At 48.7% G+C, this 23,635-nt stretch overlaps 1 protein-coding gene and 1 long non-coding RNA gene across 8 annotated transcripts in view; one reads left to right on the top strand and one right to left on the bottom strand.

Moving 5' to 3' along the window:
• The window catches only part of LOC118372666 (plakophilin-3-like), a 75,943-nt gene that overhangs the window by 34,782 nt on the left and 17,526 nt on the right, over positions 1-23,635 (top strand). For all 3 annotated transcript variants that reach the window (XR_008080950.1, XM_052480962.1, XM_052480963.1), the window contains 7 exons: positions 11,851-11,974; positions 13,091-13,295; positions 16,164-16,338; positions 19,350-19,467; positions 21,040-21,204; positions 21,360-21,542; positions 23,051-23,204. Coding sequence is in view for 2 of the 3 variants with exons in the window: in XM_052480962.1 (XP_052336922.1) it covers positions 11,851-11,974; positions 13,091-13,295; positions 16,164-16,338; positions 19,350-19,467; positions 21,040-21,204; positions 21,360-21,542; positions 23,051-23,204 (1,124 nt within the window). In the remaining variant the exon portion in view is untranslated. The remainder of the gene's footprint in view (positions 1-11,850; positions 11,975-13,090; positions 13,296-16,163; positions 16,339-19,349; positions 19,468-21,039; positions 21,205-21,359; positions 21,543-23,050; positions 23,205-23,635) is intronic.
• On the bottom strand, positions 13,303-16,157 carry LOC127912137 (uncharacterized). Of its 5 annotated transcripts, none has more exons than XR_008080985.1 (4): positions 15,841-16,157; positions 15,638-15,742; positions 14,985-15,573; positions 13,303-14,952 (listed from the first exon to the last, which is right to left on the bottom strand). It is a non-coding gene; the product is annotated as an uncharacterized LOC127912137 (long non-coding RNA). The 5 variants fall into 5 exon arrangements; XR_008080988.1 differs by having other exon boundaries at positions 15,018-15,573; XR_008080986.1 differs by having other exon boundaries at positions 13,303-15,091; positions 15,125-15,573.

Below are 23,635 nucleotides of genomic sequence, written 5' to 3'. Positions count from 1 at the left end.
TCTCAGGGTGGGGACAGACGGCCCATCTCGGGGTGGGGACAGACTGCCCATCTCAGGGTGGGGACAGACGGCCCATCTCAGGGGTGGGGACAGGCGGCCCATCTCAGGGGTGGGGACAGGCGGCCCATCTCGGGGTGGAGGACAGTACACAATGTACGTATGTAGACCTATCATCTCATCATGGTAACTTTTTTTCTTGTGACAGGTAGGCCTGAATTTTCTATAATAGCAATAAGGCACCTCTGGGGTTTGTGGTATATGGCCAATATACCACGGCTAAGAGCGCGATGCGTCGTGCTTAAAAACAGCTCTTAGCTGTGGTATGTTAGCCAATATACCACACCCCCAAGGTGCCTTATTGCTTAAATATAATACTGTACCAATATATGCCACTTAGCAGACACTATTATGCAAACACAGAGACCTACAGTGCAGTGAGTGCATACAACATCTACATACAACCTCAGCACTCAAATACATGGCGGCAGGGTAGTGGTTAGAGTGTAGAGGTGGCAGGTAGCCTAGTGGTTAGAGTGTAGAGGTGGCAGGTAGCCTAGTGGTTAGAGCGTTGGACTAGTAACCGGAAGGTTGCAAGTTCAAACCCCCGAGCTGACAAGGCACAAATCTGTCATTCTCCCTGAACAGCCAGTTAACCCACTGTTCCTAGACCAGTTAGCCCACTGTTCCTAGACCAGTTAACCCACTGTTCCTAGGCTGTCACTGAAAATAAGAATTTGTTCTTAACTGACTTGCCTAGTTCAATAAAGGTATAAAATAAAACATACAAAAGATACTCTAGTCAGGGTATTAAGTGTAGATATAATAAAGGGTCAGTGAGTTTGTCCCCTGCGTGAATAGGGCCATGTTCTTACCATCGGAGCCATAGAGGACAATCTGTTGTGACACGATGCGTGTAGCAGTGCATGGAAACACATAACCTCTAAGCGCATGTTTTGTAAACACTACCTACCGTGATCGTGATTGTTATTGTGGTCCTTCTGTAGCTCAGTTGGTAGAGCATGGCGCTTGTAACGCCAGGGTAGTGGGTTCGATTCCCGGGACTACCCATAGGTAGAATGTATGCACACATGACTGTAAGTCGCTTTGGATAAAAGCGTCAGCTAAATGGCATATATATATATATATATATTATTTTGGGATTATGCCTGAATAGGAAAGTCGTTAGTTTCTCAAGTTAACTCCCAATCTCACCCACACGGGCTAAACTCCCCAACTAACTCACCACTAATACACAGTGATATCTGATACTTCTTAAATGTAGCGGTTAGGTCAGCGAGGTTTAAAGTCTCAGATGATACAGTGTGGTCAACCAATCCCGGGTGTAATAATACTGAACAAGTTGAAATATAGTGTGAACATTCTTACCACACATTCCTTTAAGGAACTGGTCAATCAAAATACACAAGCCTCAGGGAAAGCAGATTTCTTTTAAATGTGTGTGTTAAAATGTGTGCTTTAGAATGTGTGTTAAAATGTGTGATTTAGAATGTGTGTTAAAATGTGTGATTTAGAATGTGTGAAGTAAAATGTGTACATTAAAATGTGTACATTAAAATGTGTGCGTTAGAATGTGTGTGTGTTAGAATATGTGAAGTAAAATGTGTACATTAAAATGTGTGTGTTAGAATGTGTGCGATAGAATGTGTGCGTTAGAATGTGTGCTATAGAATGTGTGCGATAGAATGTGTGCGATAGAATGTGTGAATTAAAATGTGTGCATTAGAATGTCTGAATTAAAATATGTGCATTAGAATGTGTGCATTAGAATGTGTGCATTAGAATGTGTGCATTAGAATGTGTGCGTTAGAATGTGTGCATTAGAATGTGTGCATTAGAATGTGTGCGTTAGAATATGTGACATTTGGGTTGGTATTTGTCTTGAAGCAGGGTTGAACATTATATTGACTATAGAAAACCACAGAGTGAACCTGCTCCGTCCATCCAAAAGACCAGGTAGAGACTGTCGTAAAGATAGAGACACTATAGTTACATATTGGACTACTACTGTGTTTCTTGTGGACATTTCGTTACAGCAGTATGTTAATACATACTCCGGTACTTTGAAAGTATTTTTTAAACCTCCCGGTTTGGGCTGGTTGTGTCATACAAGCCTAATCTATGAGCATAATTACTGTCTTACCGCAATTAGCCACGGAATCCCTAGTTTGAAAGAGTCTGTTTTCTTGAAGTTGTGCCACTCCATTTCCTTCCATTTACCTCCACGTGGCTCAGTCCCCTAGCAATTTGAGTTCTAGCCAATGAGCTTCTGCCCCTAGCATTTGAGGGACAGCTAGCAAGAGGCCTGCCCAGCGTTATCCAATGAGATTGCAGGGCGGGCCCAAACAGCTCAGTGGACACAGCAGAGAGAGAGAACAATGACATGGTGCACATAGGGGACAGTGAAGCATAACTTTAAGTCCAAAGAGGTTATCTTTTCACAGTGGCGGTACCGTAGTATCGCTGTTTTAGAGCTAATAATTCTATATATACACATAATTCTCCCAGTTTACAAGGTTTTGTTCTACCCATCCAGATGACACTTTACGGGACACTTGCTGTCTATGTCGACAAATGGTGCACATGTGCAGTGTTGCCCTGGATTATGCTAACGCTGACGTCGGGGTACAGGCTACCACCATTCGTTGTGTTTCTGTCAGTGTGGTTCCTATGTCAGGGGTCCAGGACGGATGGTACAGCTGGTATTTCCTGGTTCCCAGAAGTCCTGGGAATTTTCATCCATTTTAGACCTGCGTGCACTAAGCAAACACTTCGAGGTCTACAAATTCAGAATTTGCTCACTATTGGTTCACCTCCATCGACCTGAAGGACACATACTTTCACGTGGCCATGTATCTCCTTACAGGAAGTTCCTGAGGTTCCATTTTGAGACTGTAGCCGATGAGTTTCTGGTCCTCCCTTTTTGGGCTTTCCCTGTCGCCTCGCACTTTCACCAAAGTCGTGGAGCCTATGTAGTTTCAACCTGGTAGTGGAGTCCAGGGAGCAGGTGGTAATTACCTGGAGCTTTTGGCACAATACACAGTGCTCAGGCATTTTCTCCTGTTGTTGGCAGGCCAGCATGTGCTGGTGAGCACTGACAGCGGGACAGTGGTGGTGAGGACTGACAGTGGTGGGGAGGACCGACAGTGGTGGGGAGGACCGATAGTGGTGGGGAGGATCGACAGTGGGACAGTGGTGGGGAGGACCGACAGTGGTGGGGAGGACCGACAGTGGTGGGGAGGACCGACAGTGGTGGGGGGGAGGACCGACAGTGGTGGGGAGGACCGACAGTGGTGGGGAGGACCGACAGTGGTGGGGAGGACCGACAGTGGTGGGGAGGACCGACAGTGGTGGGGAGGACCGACAGTGGTGGGGAGGACCGATAGTGGTGGGGAGGACCGACAGTGGTGGGGAGGACCGACAGTGGTGGGGAGGACCGATAGTGGTGGGGAGGACCGACAGTGGTGGGGAGGACCGACAGTGGTGGGGAGGACCGATAGTGGTGGGGAGGACCGACAGTGGTGGGGAGGACCGACAGTGGTGGGGAGGACCGACAGTGGTGGGGAGGACCGACAGTGGTGGGGAGGACCGACAGTGGTGGGGAGGACCGACAGTGGTGGGGAGGACCGACAGTGGTGGGGAGGACCGATAGTGGTGGGGAGGACTGATAGTGGTGGGGAGGACCGATAGTGGTGGGGAGGACCGACAGTGGTGGGGAGGACCGACAGTGGTGGGGAGGACTGATAGTGGTGGGGAGGACCGACAGTGGTGGGGAGGACCGACAGTGGTGGGGAGGACTGACAGTGGTGGGGAGGACCGACAGTGGTGGGGAGGACTGACAGTGGTGGGGAGGACCGACAGTGGTGGGGAGGACTGACAGTGGTGGTGAGGACTGACAGTGGTGGTGAGGACTGACAGTGGTGGTGAGGACTGACAGTGGGACAGTGTTGGTGAGGACTGACAGTGGTGGTGAGGACTGACAGTGGTGGTGAGGACTGACAGTGGTGGGACAGTGTTGGTGAGGACTGACAGTGGTGGTGAGGACTGACAGTGGGACAGTGTTGGTGAGGACTGACAGTGGGACAGTGTTGGTGAGGGCTGACAGTGGGACAGTGTTGGTGAGGACCGACAGCGGGACAGTGTTGGTGAGGACTGACAGCAGGACAGTGTTGGTGAGGACTGACAGCGGGACAGTGTTGGTGAGGACTGACAGTGTTGGTGAGGACTGACAGTGTTGGTGAGGACTGACAGTGTTGGTGAGGACTGACAGCGGGACAGTGTTGGTAAGGGCTGACAGTGTTGGTGAGGACTGACAGTGTTGGTGAGGACTGACAGTGTTGGTGAGGACTGACAGTGTTGTTGAGGGCTGACAGTGGGACAGTGGTGAGGACTGACAGTGGTGAGGACTGACAGTGGGACAGTGGTGAGGGCTGACAGTGTTGGTGAGGACTGACAGTGTTGGTGAGGACTGACAGTGTTGGTGAGGACTGACAGTGTTGTTGAGGGCTGACAGTGGGACAGTGGTGAGGACTGACAGTGGTGAGGACTGACAGTGGGACAGTGTTGGTGAGGGCTGACAGCGGGACAGTGTTGGTGAGGGCTGACAGCGGGACAGTGTTGGTGAGGGCTGACAGCGGGACAGTGTTGGTGAGGGCTGACAGCGGGACAGTGTTGGTGAGGACTGACAGCAGGACAGTGTTGGTGAGGACTGACAGCAGGACAGTGTTGGTGAGGATTGACAGCGGGACAGTGTTGGTGAGGGCTGACAGCGGGACAGTGTTGGTGAGGACTGACAGCAGGACAGTGTTGGTGAGGGCTGACAGTGGGACAGTGTTGGTGAGGACTGACAGTGGGACAGTGTTGGTGAGGACTGACAGCGGGACAGTGTTGGTGAGGACTGACAGCGGGACAGTGTTGGTGAGGACTGACAGCGGGACAGTGTTGGTGAGGGCTGACAGCGGGACAGTGTTGGTGAGGACTGACAGCAGGACAGTGTTGGTGAGGGCTGACAGTGGGACAGTGTTGGTGAGGACTGACAGCGGGACAATGTTGGTGAGGACTGACAGTGTTGGTGAGGACTGACAGTGTTGGTGAGGACTGACAGTGTTGGTGAGGACTGACAGCGGGACAGTGTTGGTAAGGGCTGACAGTGTTGGTGAGGACTGACAGTGTTGGTGAGGACTGACAGTGTTGGTGAGGACTGACAGTGTTGGTGAGGGCTGACAGTGGGACAGTGTTGGTGAGGGCTGACAGCGGGACAGTGTTGGTGAGGGCTGACAGTGGGACAGTGGTGAGGGCTGACAGCGGGACAGTGGTGAGGGCTGACAGTGGGACAGTGGTGAGGGCTGACAGCGGGACAGTGGTGAGGGCTGACAGCGGGACAGTGGTGAGGGCTGACAGCGGGACAGTGGTGGTGAGGGCTGACAGCGGGACAGTGTTGGTGAGGACTGACAGCGGGACAGTGTTGGTGAGGGCTGACAGTGGGACAGTGTTGGTGAGGGCTGACAGTGGGACAGTGTTGGTGAGGGCTGACAGTGGGACAGTGTTGGTGAGGGCTGACAGTGGGACAGTGTTGATGAGGGCTGACAGCGGGACAGTGTTGGTGAGGACTGACAGCGGGACAGTGTTGGTGAGGGCTGACAGTGGGACAGTGTTGGTGAGGGCTGACAGTGGGACAGTGTTGGTGAGGGCTGACAGTGGGACAGTGGTGAGGACTGACAGCGGGACAGTGGTGAGGACTGACAACGGGACAGTGGTGAGGGCTGACAGCGGGACAGTGTTGGTGAGGGCTGACAGCGGGACAGTGTTGGTGAGGGCTGACAGCGGGACAGTGGTGAGGACTGACAACGGGACAGTGGTGAGGGCTGACAACGGGACAGTGGTGAGGGCTGACAGCGGGACAGTGGTGAGGACTGACAACGGGACAGTGGTGAGGACTGACAACGGGACAGTGGTGAGGGCTGACAGCGGGACAGTGGTGAGGGCTGACAGCGGGACAGTGGTGAGGGCTGACAACGGGACAGTGGTGAGGACTGACAGCGGGACAGTGTTGGTGAGGGCTGACAACGGGACAGTGGTGAGGACTGACAGCGGGACAGTGGTGAGGACTGACAACGGGACAGTGGTGAGGGCTGACAGCGGGACAGTGGTGAGGGCTGACAGCGGGACAGTGGTGGTGAGGGCTGACAGCGGGACAGTGTTGGTGAGGGCTGACAGCGGGACAGTGGTGAGGGCTGACAGTGGGACAGTGGTGAGGACTGACAGCGGGACAGTGGTGGTGAGGGCTGACAGCAGGACAGTGGTGGTGAGGACTGACAGTGTTGGTGAGGGCTGACAGCGGGACAGTGGTGAGGGCTGACAGCAGGACAGTGTTGTTGAGGGCTGACAGCGGGACAGTGGTGAGGGCTGACAGCAGGACAGTGTTGGTGAGGGCTGACAGCAGGACAGTGTTGGTGAGGGCTGACAGCAGGACAGTGTTGGTGAGGGCTGACAGTGTTGTTGAGGACTGACAACAGGACAGTGGTGAGGACTGACAACGGGACAGTGGTGAGGGCTGACAGTGGTGAGGGCTGACAGCGGGACAGTGGTGAGGGCTGACAACGGGACAGTGGTGAGGACTGACAGCGGGACAGTGTTGGTGAGGGCTGACAACGGGACAGTGGTGAGGACTGACAGCGGGACAGTGGTGAGGACTGACAACGGGACAGTGGTGAGGGCTGACAGCGGGACAGTGGTGAGGGCTGACAGCGGGACAGTGGTGGTGAGGGCTGACAGCGGGACAGTGTTGGTGAGGGCTGACAGCGGGACAGTGGTGAGGGCTGACAGCGGGACAGTGGTGAGGACTGACAGCGGGACAGTGGTGGTGAGGGCTGACAGCAGGACAGTGGTGGTGAGGACTGACAGTGTTGGTGAGGGATGACAGCGGGACAGTGGTGAGGGCTGACAGCAGGACAGTGTTGTTGAGGGCTGACAGCGGGACAGTGGTGAGGGCTGACAGCAGGACAGTGTTGGTGAGGACTGACAGTGTTGGTGAGGGCTGACAGCGGGACAGTGGTGAGGGCTGACAGCGGGACAGTGGTGAGGGCTGACAGCAGGACAGTGTTGGTGAGGACTGACAGTGTTGGTGAGGGCTGACAGCGGGACAGTGGTGAGGGCTGACAGCAGGACAGTGTTGGTGAGGACTGACAGTGTCGGTGAGGGCTGACAGCGGGACAGTGGTGAGGGCTGACAGCAGGACAGTGGTGAGGGCTGACAGCGGGACAGTGGTGAGGGCTGACAGCAGGACAGTGGTGAGGGCTGACAGCAGGACAGTGGTGAGGGCTGACAGCGGGACAGTGGTGAGGGCTGACAGCAGGACAGTGTTGGTGAGGACTGACAGTGTTGGTGAGGGCTGACAGCGGGACAGTGGTGAGGGCTGACAGCAGGACAGTGGTGAGGGCTGACAGCAGGACAGTGGTGAGGGCTGACAGCGGGACAGTGGTGAGGGCTGACAGCAGGACAGTGGTGAGGGCTGACAGCGGGACAGTGGTGAGGACTGACAGCAGGACAGTGGTGAGGGCTGACAGCAGGACAGTGGTGAGGGCTGACAGCAGGGCAGTGGTGAGGGCTGACAGCAGGACAGTGGTGAGGGCTGACAGCGGGACAGTGGTGAGGGCTGACAGCAGGACAGTGTTGGTGAGGACTGACAGTGTTGGTGAGGGCTGACAGCGGGACAGTGGTGAGGGCTGACAGCAGGACAGTGGTGAGGGCTGACAGCAGGACAGTGGTGAGGGCTGACAGCGGGACAGTGGTGAGGGCTGACAGCAGGACAGTGGTGAGGGCTGACAGCAGGACAGTGGTGAGGGCTGACAGCGGGACAGTGGTGAGGGCTGACAGCAGGACAGTGGTGAGGGCTGACAGCAGGACAGTGGTGAGGGCTGACAGCGGGACAGTGGTGGTGAGGACTGACAGTGTTGTTGAGGGCTGACAGCAGGACAGTGTTGTTGAGGGCTGACAGCAGGACAGTGGTGAGGGCTGACAGCGGGACAGTGGTGAGGGCTGACAGCAGGACAGTGGTGAGGGCTGACAGCAGGACAGTGGTGAGGGCTGACAGCGGGACAGTGGTGAGGGCTGACAGCAGGACAGTGGTGAGGGCTGACAGCAGGACAGTGGTGAGGGCTGACAGCAGGACAGTGTTGGTGAGGACTGACAGTGTTGGTGAGGGCTGACAGTGTTGTTGAGGGCTGACAGCAGGACAGTGGTGAGGGCTGACAGCAGGACAGTGGTGAGGGCTGACAGCAGGACAGTGGTGAGGGCTGACAGCGGGACAGTGGTGGTGAGGACTGACAGTGTTGTTGAGGGCTGACAGCAGGACAGTGGTGGTGAGGACTGACAGTGTTGTTGAGGGCTGACAGCGGGACAGTGGAGGTGAGGACTGACAGTGTTGTTGAGGGCTGACAGCGGGACAGTGGTGGAAGGGCTGACAGCAGGACAGTGGTGAGGGCTGACAGCGGGACAGTGGTGAGGGCTGACAGCAGGACAGTGGTGAGGGCTGACAGCAGGACAGTGGTGAGGGCTGACAGCAGGACAGTGGTGAGGGCTGACAGCAGGACAGTGGTGAGGGCTGACAGCAGGACAGTGGTGAGGGCTGACAGCAGGACAGTGGTAGAAGGGCTGACAGCAGGACAGTGGTGAGGGCTGACAGCGGGACAGTGGTGAGGGCTGACAGCAGGACAGTGGTGAGGGCTGACAGCAGGACAGTGGTGAGGGCTGACAGCGGGACAGTGGTGAGGGCTGACAGCAGGACAGTGGTGAGGGCTGACAGCAGGACAGTGGTGAGGGCTGACAGCAGGACAGTGTTGGTGAGGACTGACAGTGTTGTTGAGGGCTGACAGCAGGACAGTGGTGGTGAGGACTGACAGTGTTGTTGAGGGCTGACAGCGGGACAGTGGTGGTGAGGACTGACAGTGTTGTTGAGGGCTGACAGCGGGACAGTGGTGGAAGGGCTGACAGCAGGACAGTGGTGAGGGCTGACAGCGGGACAGTGGTGAGGGCTGACAGCAGGACAGTGGTGAGGGCTGACAGCAGGACAGTGGTGAGGGCTGACAGCAGGACAGTGGTGAGGGCTGACAGCAGGACAGTGGTGAGGGCTGACAGCAGGACAGTGGTGAGGGCTGACAGCAGGACAGTGGTAGAAGGGCTGACAGCAGGACAGTGGTGAGGGCTGACAGCGGGACAGTGGTGAGGGCTGACAGCAGGACAGTGGTGAGGGCTGACAGCAGGACAGTGGTGAGGGCTGACAGCGGGACAGTGGTGAGGGCTGACAGCAGGACAGTGGTGAGGGCTGACAGCAGGACAGTGGTGAGGGCTGACAGCAGGACAGTGTTGGTGAGGACTGACAGTGTTGGTGAGGGCTGACAGTGTTGGTGAGGGCTGACAGCAGGACAGTGGTGAGGGCTGACAGCGGGACAGTGGTGAGGGCTGACAGCAGGACAGTGGTGAGGGCTGACAGCAGGACAGTGGTGAGGGCTGACAGCAGGACAGTGTTGGTGAGGACTGACAGTGTTGGTGAGGGCTGACAGTGTTGGTGAGGGCTGACAGCGGGACAGTGTTGGTGAGGACTGACAGTGTTGTTGAGGGCTGACAGCAGGACAGTGGTGGCAGGGCTGACAGCAGGACAGTGGTGAGGGCTGACAGCAGGACAGTGTTGGTGAGGACTGACAGTGTTGTTGAGGGCTGACAGCAGGACAGTGGTGGCAGGGCTGACAGCAGGACAGTGGTGAGGGCTGACAGCAGGACAGTGTTGGCAGGGTCATCATAGATCTTTGAGAGAGAAAAGGCTCATTGTCGGCTGTTTTTCTGATAAAGGGACCTGACTGTTCCGTTGGGAATTGATGCTCTCACGCACCACCTCAGACCCTCCTTTACATGTTTCCCCTGTGGACCTGTTTCCTCCCACGCTGGAGAGGGAGGGTGTGGCTGGAGCGCTTGTTGTAGATTCTTGTGGCTCCCTGTTGTTCCAAGCGACCTTGGTTAGTCGAGGACCCGTGACAACTCCCATTGAACAGAGACCTGTTGTCCTAGGTGCGTGGGCAGGTCTGGCATCCATTGAGTGTGTACATTGTGCGGTGCAGGGGTGTGTGTGTGTGTGTGTGACCAAAGTTTTTGTCTGTTTTGCTTTTCTGGCTCGTGATAGAGCACTTTCAAAGCAGCGTCTTTGTGATGATTACAAATGTCTCTTTGCCAAGAGCTGTAGATTCTGAGCTGGCTGCTACATGGCCCCTGTAGTGGCAGGACTGGTTTGGGTGTGGCACCAGAGGACTTTCATCCGGTTTCACATTTCACACACAAACAGCCTGGCGCCTAGCTGTTAGCACAGCAGATGGAAAAACCACAGAGTGTTACCTTTAGCTTAGTTTACCATTCACACAGGCACAGGGTTATACCATGGGAGTGAAACATGTCATGTTGGCCTGATTGGTCAGCTGGACTGGCAATATATGATCTCATTTTGCCTAATCGTGCACCAGGGGTTTGGGGTCAACTCCATTTAAATTCCAGCTAATTTGATAAAAAGTCAATCAAATTCCAATTCCAAATGTTCCTCATTGAAAAGCATTGACGATGACTTGGAGTTGGAATTTCAGTGTAATTCTTGAATTGACTGGAATTGAAATGGAACTGACCACAACCCACCTAGAGGGGCAGTTTCCCGGAGACAAGACTAAACAGCTATTTCAATGGTGATTCTCAATTGCTTTTCATTCCAGGACTAGGCTTAGCGAAACGAAAACTAGACAGTCAGGAAGCATAGAAAATTCCAAAAAGGAATGGATAGAGGAAAAACATTTTGCTAATTTTTTACTGCGGGGAAACAGTCAATAACCGAATGCGGCCCTCAGTGAAGAACCAAATGCAGCCCTCAGTGAAGAACCAAAGGCTGCCCTCAGTGAAGAACCAAATGCAGCCCTCAGTGAAGAACCAAATGCAGCCCTCAGTGAAGAACCAAATGCAGCCCTCAGTGAAGAACCAAATGCAGCCCTCAGTGAAGAACCAAATGCAGCCCTCAGTGAAGAACCAAAGGCTGCCCTCAGTGAAGAACCAAATGCGGCCCTCAGTGAAGAACCGAATGCGGCCCTCAGTGAAGAACCAAATGCAGCCCTCAGTGAAGAACCAAAGGCTGCCCTCAGTGAAGAACCAAATGCAGCCCTCAGTGAAGAACCAAATGCAGCCCTCAGTGAAGAACCAAATGCAGCCCTCAGTGAAGAACCAAATGCAGCCCTCAGTGAAGAACCAAATGCAGCCCTCAGTGAAGAACCAAAGGCTGCCCTCAGTGAAGAACCAAATGCGGCCCTCAGTGAAGAACCGAATGCGGCCCTCAGTGAAGAACCGAATGCGGCCCTCAGTGAAGAACCGAATGCGGCCCTCAGTGAAGAACCGAATGCGGCCCTCAGTGAAGAACCGAATGCGGCCCTCAGTGAAGAACCGAATGCGGCCCTCAGTGAAGAACCGAATGCGGCCCTCAGTGAAGAACCGAATGCGGCCCTCAGTGAAGAACCGAATGCGGCCCTCAGTGAAGAACCGAATGCGGCCCTCAGTGAAGAACCGAATGCGGCCCTCAGTGAAGAACCGAATGCGGCCCTCAGTGAAGAACCGAATGCGGCCTGACTTTGACACCGCTGCTATAGAGTGTTATCACCACGAAATCCCCCATCATTCATAATCTATTATTTGTCTCAGTCTCTCTAACCTGACCAGGGGCTGGCTTACTGTTAAGCACTTTGTCAACTGGGCTTTACAAATACAGGTACATTTGATTGGTTGGTTGATTGATTGATCTTTCTGATTGTACAGGATCAATAACCTGGACATGGCTACGGCGGTGAGGTACCTGGCAGAGGGGGATGCTGAGCTGCAGGTTCTGGGAGCAGCGTTTATCCAACATGAGTGTTACAGCGACAGTGAGGCCAAGAAAGAGGTACTAAAGGGAGTTCCTCTTCATTCTGCATTCTCTGTTTCTCTGGTACAATGTCCCATTCGGTATGTTCATTAACATAATATAAGGAACAATAGAAGTGAAGTTGCTAGTTGCATAAGAACTATTGTGTATCAACACATTGACTGACGTGCTCCAGGTATATCAACATATTGACTGAGGTGCTCCAGGTATATCAACACATTGACTGACGTGCTCCAGGTATATCAACACATTGACTGACGTGCTCCAGGTATATCAACACATTGACTGAGGTGCTCCAGGTATATCAACACATTGACTGAGGTGCTCCAGGTATATCAACACATTGACTGAGGTGCTCCAGGTATATCAACACATTGACTGAGGTGCTCCAGGTATATCAACACATTGACTGAGGTGCTCCAGGTATATCAACACATTGACTGACGTGCTCCAGGTATATCAACACATTGACATGCTCCGGTTGTGCCAACTGTCAATCTTGGCCTAGGTGCTTAACATTAAATGCCTCATCTTTGATTTAATGTCATAGTTCAGCAGACATACAGTAAATGTGATCTAAGTCATTCTAAAAGAATGTTGTCTTGTTGAAGTGACGGACACCATTTTGTTTCAAGCAGGTGTGAAGTATTTTTTTCACAGACAGGTAACTTGTAGGTGCTTGTCGGTGTTTTTTTTCAGCTGTGGTTTTGTGAAAGAGCAGGAACAGAGATTTATGTGTGTGGTCTCTTGTTGCCGGGTGACAGGTTTGCTCAGCAGTCCAAGCACAGATGCTGGATTCTAAATCAAGCCAAAGGTCCTGTAAATTTGAAAATATTGGACAGCTTTAAGCAATATGAACTTTATTATTTTACCTTTATTTAACTAGGCAAGTCAGTTAAGAACAAATTATTAATTTCAATGACGGCCTAGGAACAGTACGACAGATTTTGTACCTTGTCAGCCCGGGGATTTGATCTTGCAACCTTTACGGTTACTAGTCCAACTCTCTAACCACTAGGCTATGCTGTGTAATCATTTTAGATATACAGGATTGCCTAGGGAATAGGGGCTAGGCTAGGGGTCACTGGGATTCAAAATTAGTCTAAACCTGTTGTTCTTCCCTCCAATCACTAGGTGCACCGCTATAAGGGCATCCCAGAGCTGGTGAGGCTGTTCAACAGTGAGAACCAGGAGGTGGCTCGCTACGCCACGGGCGCCACGAGGAACCTCATCTACGAGAACATGGACAACAAGGTGGCCCTTATCGAGGGGGGAGGGATCCCACAACTCATAGAGGCTCTGAAGGTGAATGACGACGAGCTACGCAAGAACATCACAGGTATGACGTTTTACATTTTAGTCCTTTAGCCTCTCTGGGATATGAGGGACGGTAGCGTCCTGCCTCGCCAACAGCCAGTGAATGTGCAGGGCGCCAAATTCAAAACACCAAAAATCTCATAATTAAAATTCCTCAAGCATACAAGTATTTTACATCATTTTAAAGATAAAATTCTCGTTAATCCAGCCACATTGTCTGATTTCAAAAAGGCTTTACAGTGAAAGCATCACAAACGATTATGTTCGGTCACCACCAAGTCACAGAAAAACACAGCCATTTTTCCAGCCAAAGAGAGGAGTCACAAAAAGCACAAATAGAGATAAAATGAATCACTAACCTTTGATGATCTTCATCAAATGACACTCATAGGACTTCATGTTACACATTACATGTATGTTTTGTTCGCTAAAGTGCATATTTATATAAAAACATCTCATTTTTCATTGGCGCGTTACGTTCAGTAGTTCTAAAACATGCAGTGATTTTGCAGAGAGCCACATCATTTTACAGAAATACTCATCATAAATGTTGATGACAATACAAGTGTTATACATGGAATTCGAGATATTCTTCTCCTTAATGCAAACGCTGTGACAGATTTAAAAAATAAAAAATGTTACGGAAAAAGCAAGCCATGCAATAATCTGAGTACAGCGTTCTGACAATAAAGCAGCCAAAAAGATGTTTGCCATATTGTGTAGTCAACATTAGTCAGAAATAGCATTCTAAATATTCACTTACCTTTGATGATCTTCATCAGAATGCACTTCCAGGAATCCCAGTTCCACAAGAAATGTTTGATTTGTTCGATAAAGTTCATAATCTATGTCCAAATAGCTTCTTTTGTTAGGGCGTTTGGTAAACAAATCCAAACGCGCGTTCAGGTCCAGCTGAACGTCGGACGAAAAGTTAAAAAAGTTCTATTACAGGTCGTAGAAACATGTCAAACTAAGTATAGAATAAATCTTTAGGATGTTTTTATCATAAATCTTCAATAATGTTCCAACCGGAGAATTCCATTGTATGTAGAAAAGCAATGGAACGAGAGCTAACTCTCTCGTGACCACGTGTCACGAGCCTGTGGCACTCTGCCAGAGACCTGGCTCAATCCCCTCTAATTCCCCCTTGATAGTAGAAGCCTCAAACAAAGTTCTAAAGACTGTTGACATCTAGTGGAAGCATTAGGAAGTGCAATATGACCCCATTTACACTGTATATTGGAATGGCAAAGAGTTGAAAAACTACAAACCTCAGATTTCCCACTTCCTGGTTGGATTTTTCTCAGGTTTTTGCCTGCCATATGAGTTCTGTTATACTCACAGACATCATTCAAACAGTTTTAGAAACTTCAGAGTGTTTTCTATCCAATACTACTAATAATATGCATAGGATATATTAGCATCTGGGACAGAGTAGCAGGCAGTTTACTCTGTGAACCTTATTCATCCAAGCTACTCAATAATGCCCCCTGTTTTGTTTTTTTACCTTTATTTAACTAGGCAAGTCAGTTAAGAACAAATTCTTATTTTCAATGACGGCCTAACAGTGGGTTAACTGCCTTGTTCAGGGGCAGAATGACAGATTTGTACCTTTTCAGCTCGGGATTTGAAGTTGCAACCCTCCGGTTACTAGTCCAACGCTCTAACCACTAGGCTAACTGCCACCTCTACACTCTAACCACTAGGCTACCCTGCCACCTCTACACTCTAACCACTAGGCTACCCTGCCACCTCTACACTCTAACCACTAGGCTACCCTGCCACCTCTACACTCTAACCACTAGGCTACCCTGCCACCTCTACACTCTAACCACTAGGCTACACTGCCACCTCTACACTCTAACCACTAGGCTACCCTGCCACCTCTACACTCTAACCACTAGGCTAACTGCCACCTCTACACTCTAACCACTAGGCTACCCTGCCACCTCTACACTCTAACCACTAGGCTACCCTGCCACCTCTACACTCTAACCACTAGGTTACCCTGCCACCTCTACACTCTAACCACTAGGCTACCCTGCCACCTCTACACTCTAACCACTAGGCTACCCTGCCACCTCTACACTCTAACCACTAGGCTAACTGCCACCTCTACACTCTAACCACTAGGCTACCTGCCACCTCTACACTCTAACCACTAGGCTACCTGCCACCTCTACACTCTAACCACTAGGCTACCCTGCCACCTCTACACTCTAACCACTAGGCTACCCTGCCACCTCTACACTCTAACCACTAGGCTAACTGCCACCTCTACACTCTAACCACTAGGCTACCTGTCACCTCTACACTCTAACCACTAGGCTACCTGCCACCCCTACACTCTAACCACTAGACTACCTGCCACCCCTACACTCTAACCACTAGACTACCCTGCCACCTCTACACTCTAACCACTAGGCTACCCTGCCACCTCTACACTCTAACCACTAGGCTAACTGCCACCTCTACACTCTAACCATTAGGCTACCTGCCACCTCTACACTCTAACCACTAGGCTACCCTGCCGCCTCTACACTCTAACCACTAGGCTACCCTGCCACCTCTACACTCTAACCACTAGGCTAACTGCCACCTCTACACTCTAACCACTAGGCTACCTGCCACCTCTACACTCTAACCACTAGGCTAACCAGAGGTTAGAGCGACTTACATTCATCTGAAGGTAGGTAAGACAAACACATATCACTCGTATAGTAAGTTCAACTTTCTTGAGATACAAAGTACTCTGAACAATGTAGGGCTCTACGCTGACATGTGCTCCTAAGTATAATTTTTGAGGGGAGCACAGAAAGAAATTGAGGGGAGCACAATGAACAATAGTAGAGGTAATGATACAAGGTTTGGTCATTGGGTTTTCTGTCAGGTATTCTGTGGAACCTGTCATCCAAAGACAACCTGAAGGAGAAACTAGCCAAGGAGACGCTATCTGAGCTCACAGAGACGATCCTGATCCCGCTCTCAGGAAGTGGAGACACTGAGGTCATCCAGCAGAGCCCCTCTGAGGTTGACATCTTCTACAACACCACCGGATGTCTCAGGTACAGTACACTATAGTACACTATAGGATAGTACAGTACACTATAGTACACTATAGTACACTATAGGATAGTACAGTACACTATAGTACACTATAGGATAGTACAGTACACAATAGTATACTATAGGATAGTACAGTACACAATAGTATACTATAGGATAGTACAGTACACTATAGTACACTATAGGATAGTACAGTACACTATAGTACACTATAGGATAGTACAGTATAATACACTATAGTACACTATAGGATAGTACAGTATAATACACTATAGTACACTATAGGATAGTACAGTACACTATAGTACACTATAGGATAGTACAGTACACTATAGTACACTATAGGATAGTACAGTACACTATAGTACACTATAGGATAGTACAGTACACTATAGTACACTATAGGATAGTACAGTACACTATAGTACACTATAGGATAGTACAGTACACTATAGTACACTATAGTACACTATAGGATAGTACAGTATAATACACTATAGTCCAGTATAGTACAGTACACTAAAGTATAGTATAGGACAGTACAGTATAATACACTATAGTACACTATAGTACACTATAGGATAGTACAGTATAATACACTATAGTACACTATAGTACACTATAGGATAGTACAGTACACTATAGGATAGTACAGTATAATACACTATAGTACACTATAGTACACTATAGGATAGTACAGTATAATACACTATAGTACACTATAGGATAGTACAGTATAAAACACTATAGTACAGTACACAATATGGTACACTATAGTACACTATAGGATAGTACAGTACACAATAGTATACTATAGGATAGTACAGTACACAATAGTGTACTATAGGATAGTACAGTACACTATAGTACACTATAGGATAGTACAGTATAATACACTATAGTACACTATAGTACACTATAGGATAGTACAGTATAATACACTATAGTACACTATAGTACACTATAGGATAGTACAGTATAATACACTATAGTACAGTACACTATAGTACACTATAGGATAGTACAGTACACAATAGTATACTATAGGATAGTACACTATAGGATAGTACAGTACACAATAGTAAACTATAGGATAGTACAGTACACTATAGTACACTATAAGATAGTACAGTACACAATAGTATACTATAGGATAGTACAGTACACAATAGTATACTATAGGATAGTACACTATAGGATAGTACAGTACACTATAGTATACTATAGGATAGTACACTATAGGATAGTACAGTACACAATAGTATACTATAGGATAGTACAGTACACAATAGTATACTATAGGATAGTACACTATAGGATAGTACAGTACACTATAGGATAGTACACTATAGGATAGTACAGTACACAATAGTATACTATAGGATAGTACACTATAGGATAGTACAGTACACTATAGGATAGTACACTATAGGATAGTACAGTACAGTATATTACACTATAGTACAGTATAGTAAATCAGAGTACAGTATATTACACTATAGTCCAGTATAGTACAGTACACTATAGGATAGTACAGTACACAATAGTATACTATAGGATAGTACACTATAGGATAGTACAGTACACTATAGTACACTATAGGATAGTACAGTACACAATAGTATACTATAGGATAGTACACTATAGGATAGTACAGTAAAACTAGTACAGTATTGTACAGTATAGTACAGTACACTATAGTACAATATAGTACAGTATAGGATAGTACACTATAGGATAGTACAGTACACTATAGTACACTATAGGATAGTACAGTACACTATAGTACACTATAGGATAGTACAGTACACAATAGTATACTATAGGATAGTACAGTACACAATAGTATACTATAGGATAGTACAGTACACTATAGTACACTATAGGATAGTACAGTACACAATAGTACACTATAGGATAGTACAGTACACTATAGTACACTATAGGATAGTACAGTACACTATAGTACACTATAGGATAGTACAGTACACAATAGTATACTATAGGATAGTACACTATAGGATAGTACAGTACACAATAGTACACTATAGGATAGTACAGTACACAATAGTATACTATAGGATAGTACAGTACACAATAGTATACTATAGGATAGTACACTATAGGATAGTACAGTAAACTAGTACAGTATTGTACAGTATAGTACAGTACACTATAGTACAATATAGTAAAGTATAGGATAGTACACTATATTACAATATGGTACACTATAGTACACTATAGGATAGTACAGTACACTATAGTAGACTATAAGATAGTACAGTACACTATAGTACACTATAGGATAGTACAATATAGTACACTGTAGGATAGTACAGTATTCTATAGTATAGTACAGTACAATATAGTACACTATAGCACAGTAATGTACACTATAGTACGATATAGTACACTATAGGATAGTACAGTACAGTATATTACACCAGTATTGTATAGTACAGTATTGTACACTATAGTACAGTATAGTAAAGCATAGTACAGTATATTACACTATAGTCCCGTATAGTACAGTACACTAAAGTACAGTATATGGCAGTGTAGGACAGTATAGTACAGTATATCATAGTACAGTATATTACACTATAATACAGTATAGTACACTATAGTACAGTACACTAAAGGACAGTATAGGATGGTATAGTACACTAATGTACAGTACACTAAAGTACAGTATAGGATAGTATTGTACAGTATGACACTATAGTGCAATATAGTAGTATAGTACAATATATAACACTATTGTACAGTATTTCACACTATAGTACAGCCTTTTTCTTCTTGTTCCAGCTCCTCCTCTGTCTAAGTGCATGTGACAACAGTGTCCTATCTTCCCATGTCAGTTCATTGACCCATTTCAGTTCATTGACCCATTTCAGTTCATTGATATGTCAGTTCATTGACACGTCAGGTCTTTGATCGATGTCAGTTCTTTGTTCTGTGATTTCTGTTTGCCTATCCCGTCTCTGACCTCTCACCCTGCTGTCCCCAGGAACCTGAGCTCAGTGAATGAGAAGACCAGACGTCAGATGCGCGAGACCAACGGTCTGGTGGATGCCCTGGTAGGATACATCCAGGCCTCGCTACAGGAAGGCAAGGTGGAGGAGAAGGTGAGAATGAGCTGCGTAGTGGACTGGAGTACAGATAGGAGTACAGATAGTAAACTGGAGTACAGATAGGCGTCCAGATAGTGGACTGGAGTACAGATAGGAGTACAGATAGTAAACTGGAGTACAGATAGGAGTACAGATAGTAAACTGGAGTACAGATAGTGGACTGGAGTACAGATAGTGGACTGGAACACAGATAGTGGACTGGAGTACAGATAGGCGTACAGATAGTACACTGGAGTACAGATAGGCATACAGATAGTAAACTGGAGTACAGATAGTGGACTGGAGTACAGATAGGAGTACAGATAGTAGACTGGAGTACAGATAGTAAACTGGAGTACAGATAGTAGACTGGAGTACAGATAGTAAACTGGAGTACAGATAGTGGACTGGAGTACAGATAGTACACTGGAGTACAGATAGTAGCCTGGAGTACAGATAGTGGACTGGAGTACAGATAGGAGTACAGATAGTAAACTGGAGTACAGATAGTAGACTGGAGTACAGATAGTGAACTGGAGTACAGATAGGAGTACAGATAGTAAACTGGAGTACAGATAGTAAACTGGAGTACAGATAGTAGACTGGAGTACAGATAGTGAACTGGAGTACAGATAGGAGTACAGATAGTAAACTGGAGTACAGATAGGCGTACAGATAGTACACTGGAGTACAGATAGGCATACAGATAGTAAACTGGAGTACAGATAGTGGACTGGAGTACAGATAGTGGACTGGAGTACAGATAGTGGACTGGAGTACAGATAGTGGGCTGGAGTACAGATAGTGGACTGGAGTACAGATAGGAGTACAGATAGTAAACTGGAGTACAGATAGTAGACTGGAGTACAGATAGTGGACTGGAGTACAGATAGTGGACTGGAATACAGATAGTAGACTGGAGTACAGATAGTGGACTGGAGTACAGATAGGAGTACAGATAGTAGACTGGAGTACAGATAGTGGACTGGAGTACAGATAGTGGACTGGAATACAGATAGTAGACTGGAGTACAGATAGTGGACTGGAGTACAGATAGTGGACTGGAGTACAGATAGTGGACTGGAGTGCAGATAGTGGCTGGAGTACAGATAGTGGACTGGAGTACAGATAGTGGACTGGAGTACAGATAGTGGACTGGAGTACAGATAGTGGACTGGAGTACAGATAGTGGACTGGAGTGCAGATAGTGGACTGGAGTGCAGATAGTGGACTGGAGTACAGATAGTAAACTGGAGTACAGATAGTGGACTGGAGTACAGATAGTGGACTGGAGTGCAGATAGTGGACTGGAGGGCAGATAGTGGACTGGAGAGCAGATAGTACACTGGAGTGCAGACAGTGGACTGGAGTACAGGTAGGAAAGTTACTTAGCCGTGTGGTATTTGCAGAACAATTGTCACAACGCGTAACTGTACCTTCAGTGTTTTTCTTCGATCAAGTGTCGAACGTGTCGTCATGGGAATTAAATATATACTCAACATTCTATGGTACATTTGTTCATGTGAAAGCCTCACATGTTGGACTTTGGTATTAAAATCTATTCAACTTGTGTGTGTGTGTGTCCAGGGAGTGGAGAACGCAGTGTGTGTTATGAGGAACCTCTCCTATCAGCTGTACAGTGAGATCCCGCCCTCGGCCATGCTACGTCTGGAAGGACCAACCAGAGGCCAGGACACCAGCAGGAGTGAAGCCATTGGTTGCTTCACGCCTCAGAGCAAGAAAGTAAAAAATGTATGTATCACAGTGTCAATCTTCTTCTTCTTCTGTCAGTTTAGCAGTTGAACCGTAGTCTTGATGGTCTTCAGAATGACCCTGTCCGTGTCTAAACGGAAGTCCTGTATCACATCGCCTACATCACATTGACCCCTGACCTTCTCCTTTTACAGAAGATGAACCAGGACCTGGTTACATTCACGGAGGTGGCCCGCGTGCCCAAGGGTCTGGAGTGGCTGTGGCACCCCCAGGTGGTGGGGCTGTATAACCGTGTGCTGCAGGGCTGTGAGTTCAACTTCACCACCCGCGAGGCTGCAGCCGGGGCCCTGCAGAACATCACAGCTGGAGACAAGAGAGTGAGTGTTTATAATTCCCACTGCCAATGGTCCTTCTCTCGTCACCATCTCAAACCTCACGACCCGTCCCCTGGCGGTGTCAGATAGACTATGGAGTCATCTCAACTCCCCACCCGTCCCCTGGCGGTGTCAGATAGACTATGGAGTCATCTCAACTCCCCACCCGTCCCCTGGCGGTGTCAGATAGACTATGGAGTCATCTCAACTCCCCACCCGTCCCCTGGCGGTGTCAGATAGACTATGGAGTCATCTCAACTCCCCACCCGTCCCCTGGCGGTGTCAGATAGACTATGGAGTCATCTCAACTCCCCACCCGTCCCCTGGCGGTGTCAGATAGACTATGGAGTCATCTCAACTCCCCACCCGTCCCCTGGCGGTGTCAGATAGACTATGGAGTCATCTCAACTCCCCACCCGTCCCCTGGCGGTGTCAGATAGACTATGGAGTCATCTCAACTCCCCACCCGTCCCCTGGCGGTGTCAGATAGACTATGGAGTCATCTCAACTCCCCACCCGTCCCCTGGCGGTGTCAGATAGACTATGGAGTCATCTCAACTCCCCACCCGTCCCCTGGCGGTGTCAGATAGACTATGGAGTCATCTCAACTCCCCACCCGTCCCCTGGCGGTGTCAGATAGACTATGGAGTCATCTCACCTCCCCACCCGTCCCCTGGCGGTGTCAGACTATGGAGTCATCTCAACTCCCCACCCGTCCCCTGGCGGTGTCAGATAGACTATGGAGTCATCTCAACTCCCCACCCGTCCCCTGGCGGTGCCAGATAGACTATGGAGTCATCTCACCTCACCACCCATCCCTGGCGGTGCCAGATAGACTATGGAGTCATCTCAACTCACCACCCGTCCCCTGGCGGTGCCAGATAGACTATGGAGTCATCTCAACTCACCACCTGTCCCCTGGCGGTGCCAGATAGACTATGGAGTCATCTCAACTCACCACCCGTCCCCTGGCGGTGCCAGATAGACTATGGAGTCATCTCACCTCACCACCCGTCCCCTGGCGGTGCCAGATAGACTATGGAGTCATCTCAACTCACCACCCGTCCCCTGGCGGTGTCAGATAGACTATGGAGTCATCTCAACTCACCACCCGTCCCCTGTGCCAGATAAACTAGGGGATCATAAACAGTCTCCTCAAACTATCTGTGAAGCCTCTGTGACCAGGCCACTGATATGTGCTCCAGAGTCATTTTGTTTTGTACCGGACTTGGACACCTGACAATGAAAACTGCAACTCACATCACTCACATCAGTGATCTCTATAGCTCACTCAGCATTCATAGAACGACGACAGTGTCTCTCTAGCAAGGTACCTGTGGGTACCTTGCCTTTCTACAGGGTGTAATTGACTCATAAGAAAATAAGCCCAATGATCAGTTGCACATAAGGGTTTACTTTAGACAGAGCAAAACGGGATTTTGGGGGGGGGGTACTGTAATTAATTTGAGAAATACTGACGCAGAAAGACCTTTCTCTCTTTTTCTCCTCAGTGGGCGGGGGTGCTGTGTCGTGTGGCTCTCGAGCAAGAGAGGATGCTTCCTGTGATGTTGGACAAACTGAGGACCAATAATGACCTGGAGCTGAGATCCCTCACCGGCTTCCTCAGAAACCTGTCACGCCATGCCAAGGACAAGAACGCCATGGGTCAGTAACCAGGACCCTTTTTTACATCAAATCCTTGATTGCCTCTGAACCTCATCCTCCATATGAGCTTTGAGAGAAAGGCGAGCAATTCAAGGATGTCAATGTGAGATATGTGTTATTAACAAACGGAGGGAAAACCCATTTGATTTCATGCCAGAGCAAGAACCAAAACAAACACACGAAGACTAACAGAGGCATATCCATCTATTTCAGGGGTGGATTTGACTGCCGTGTGGGATGAATTACATGAGATTTTTATTTATTTTACTAGGCAAGTCAGTTAAGAACAAATTCTTATTTTCAATGACGGCCTAGGAACAGTGGGTTAACTGCCTGTTCAGGGGCAGAACGACAGATTTGTACCTTGTCAACTCAGGGATTTGAACTTGCAACCTTCCGGTTACTAGTCCAACGCTCTAACCACTAGGCTA

The sequence above is a fragment of the Oncorhynchus keta genome, chromosome 26, assembly GCF_023373465.1.
Source record: "Oncorhynchus keta strain PuntledgeMale-10-30-2019 chromosome 26, Oket_V2, whole genome shotgun sequence".
NCBI classification, from domain to species: Eukaryota; Metazoa; Chordata; class Actinopteri; order Salmoniformes; family Salmonidae; genus Oncorhynchus; species Oncorhynchus keta.
The sequence above is the reverse complement of the archived record's forward strand: the minus strand, read 5'-3'. Positions and strand labels throughout refer to the sequence as shown.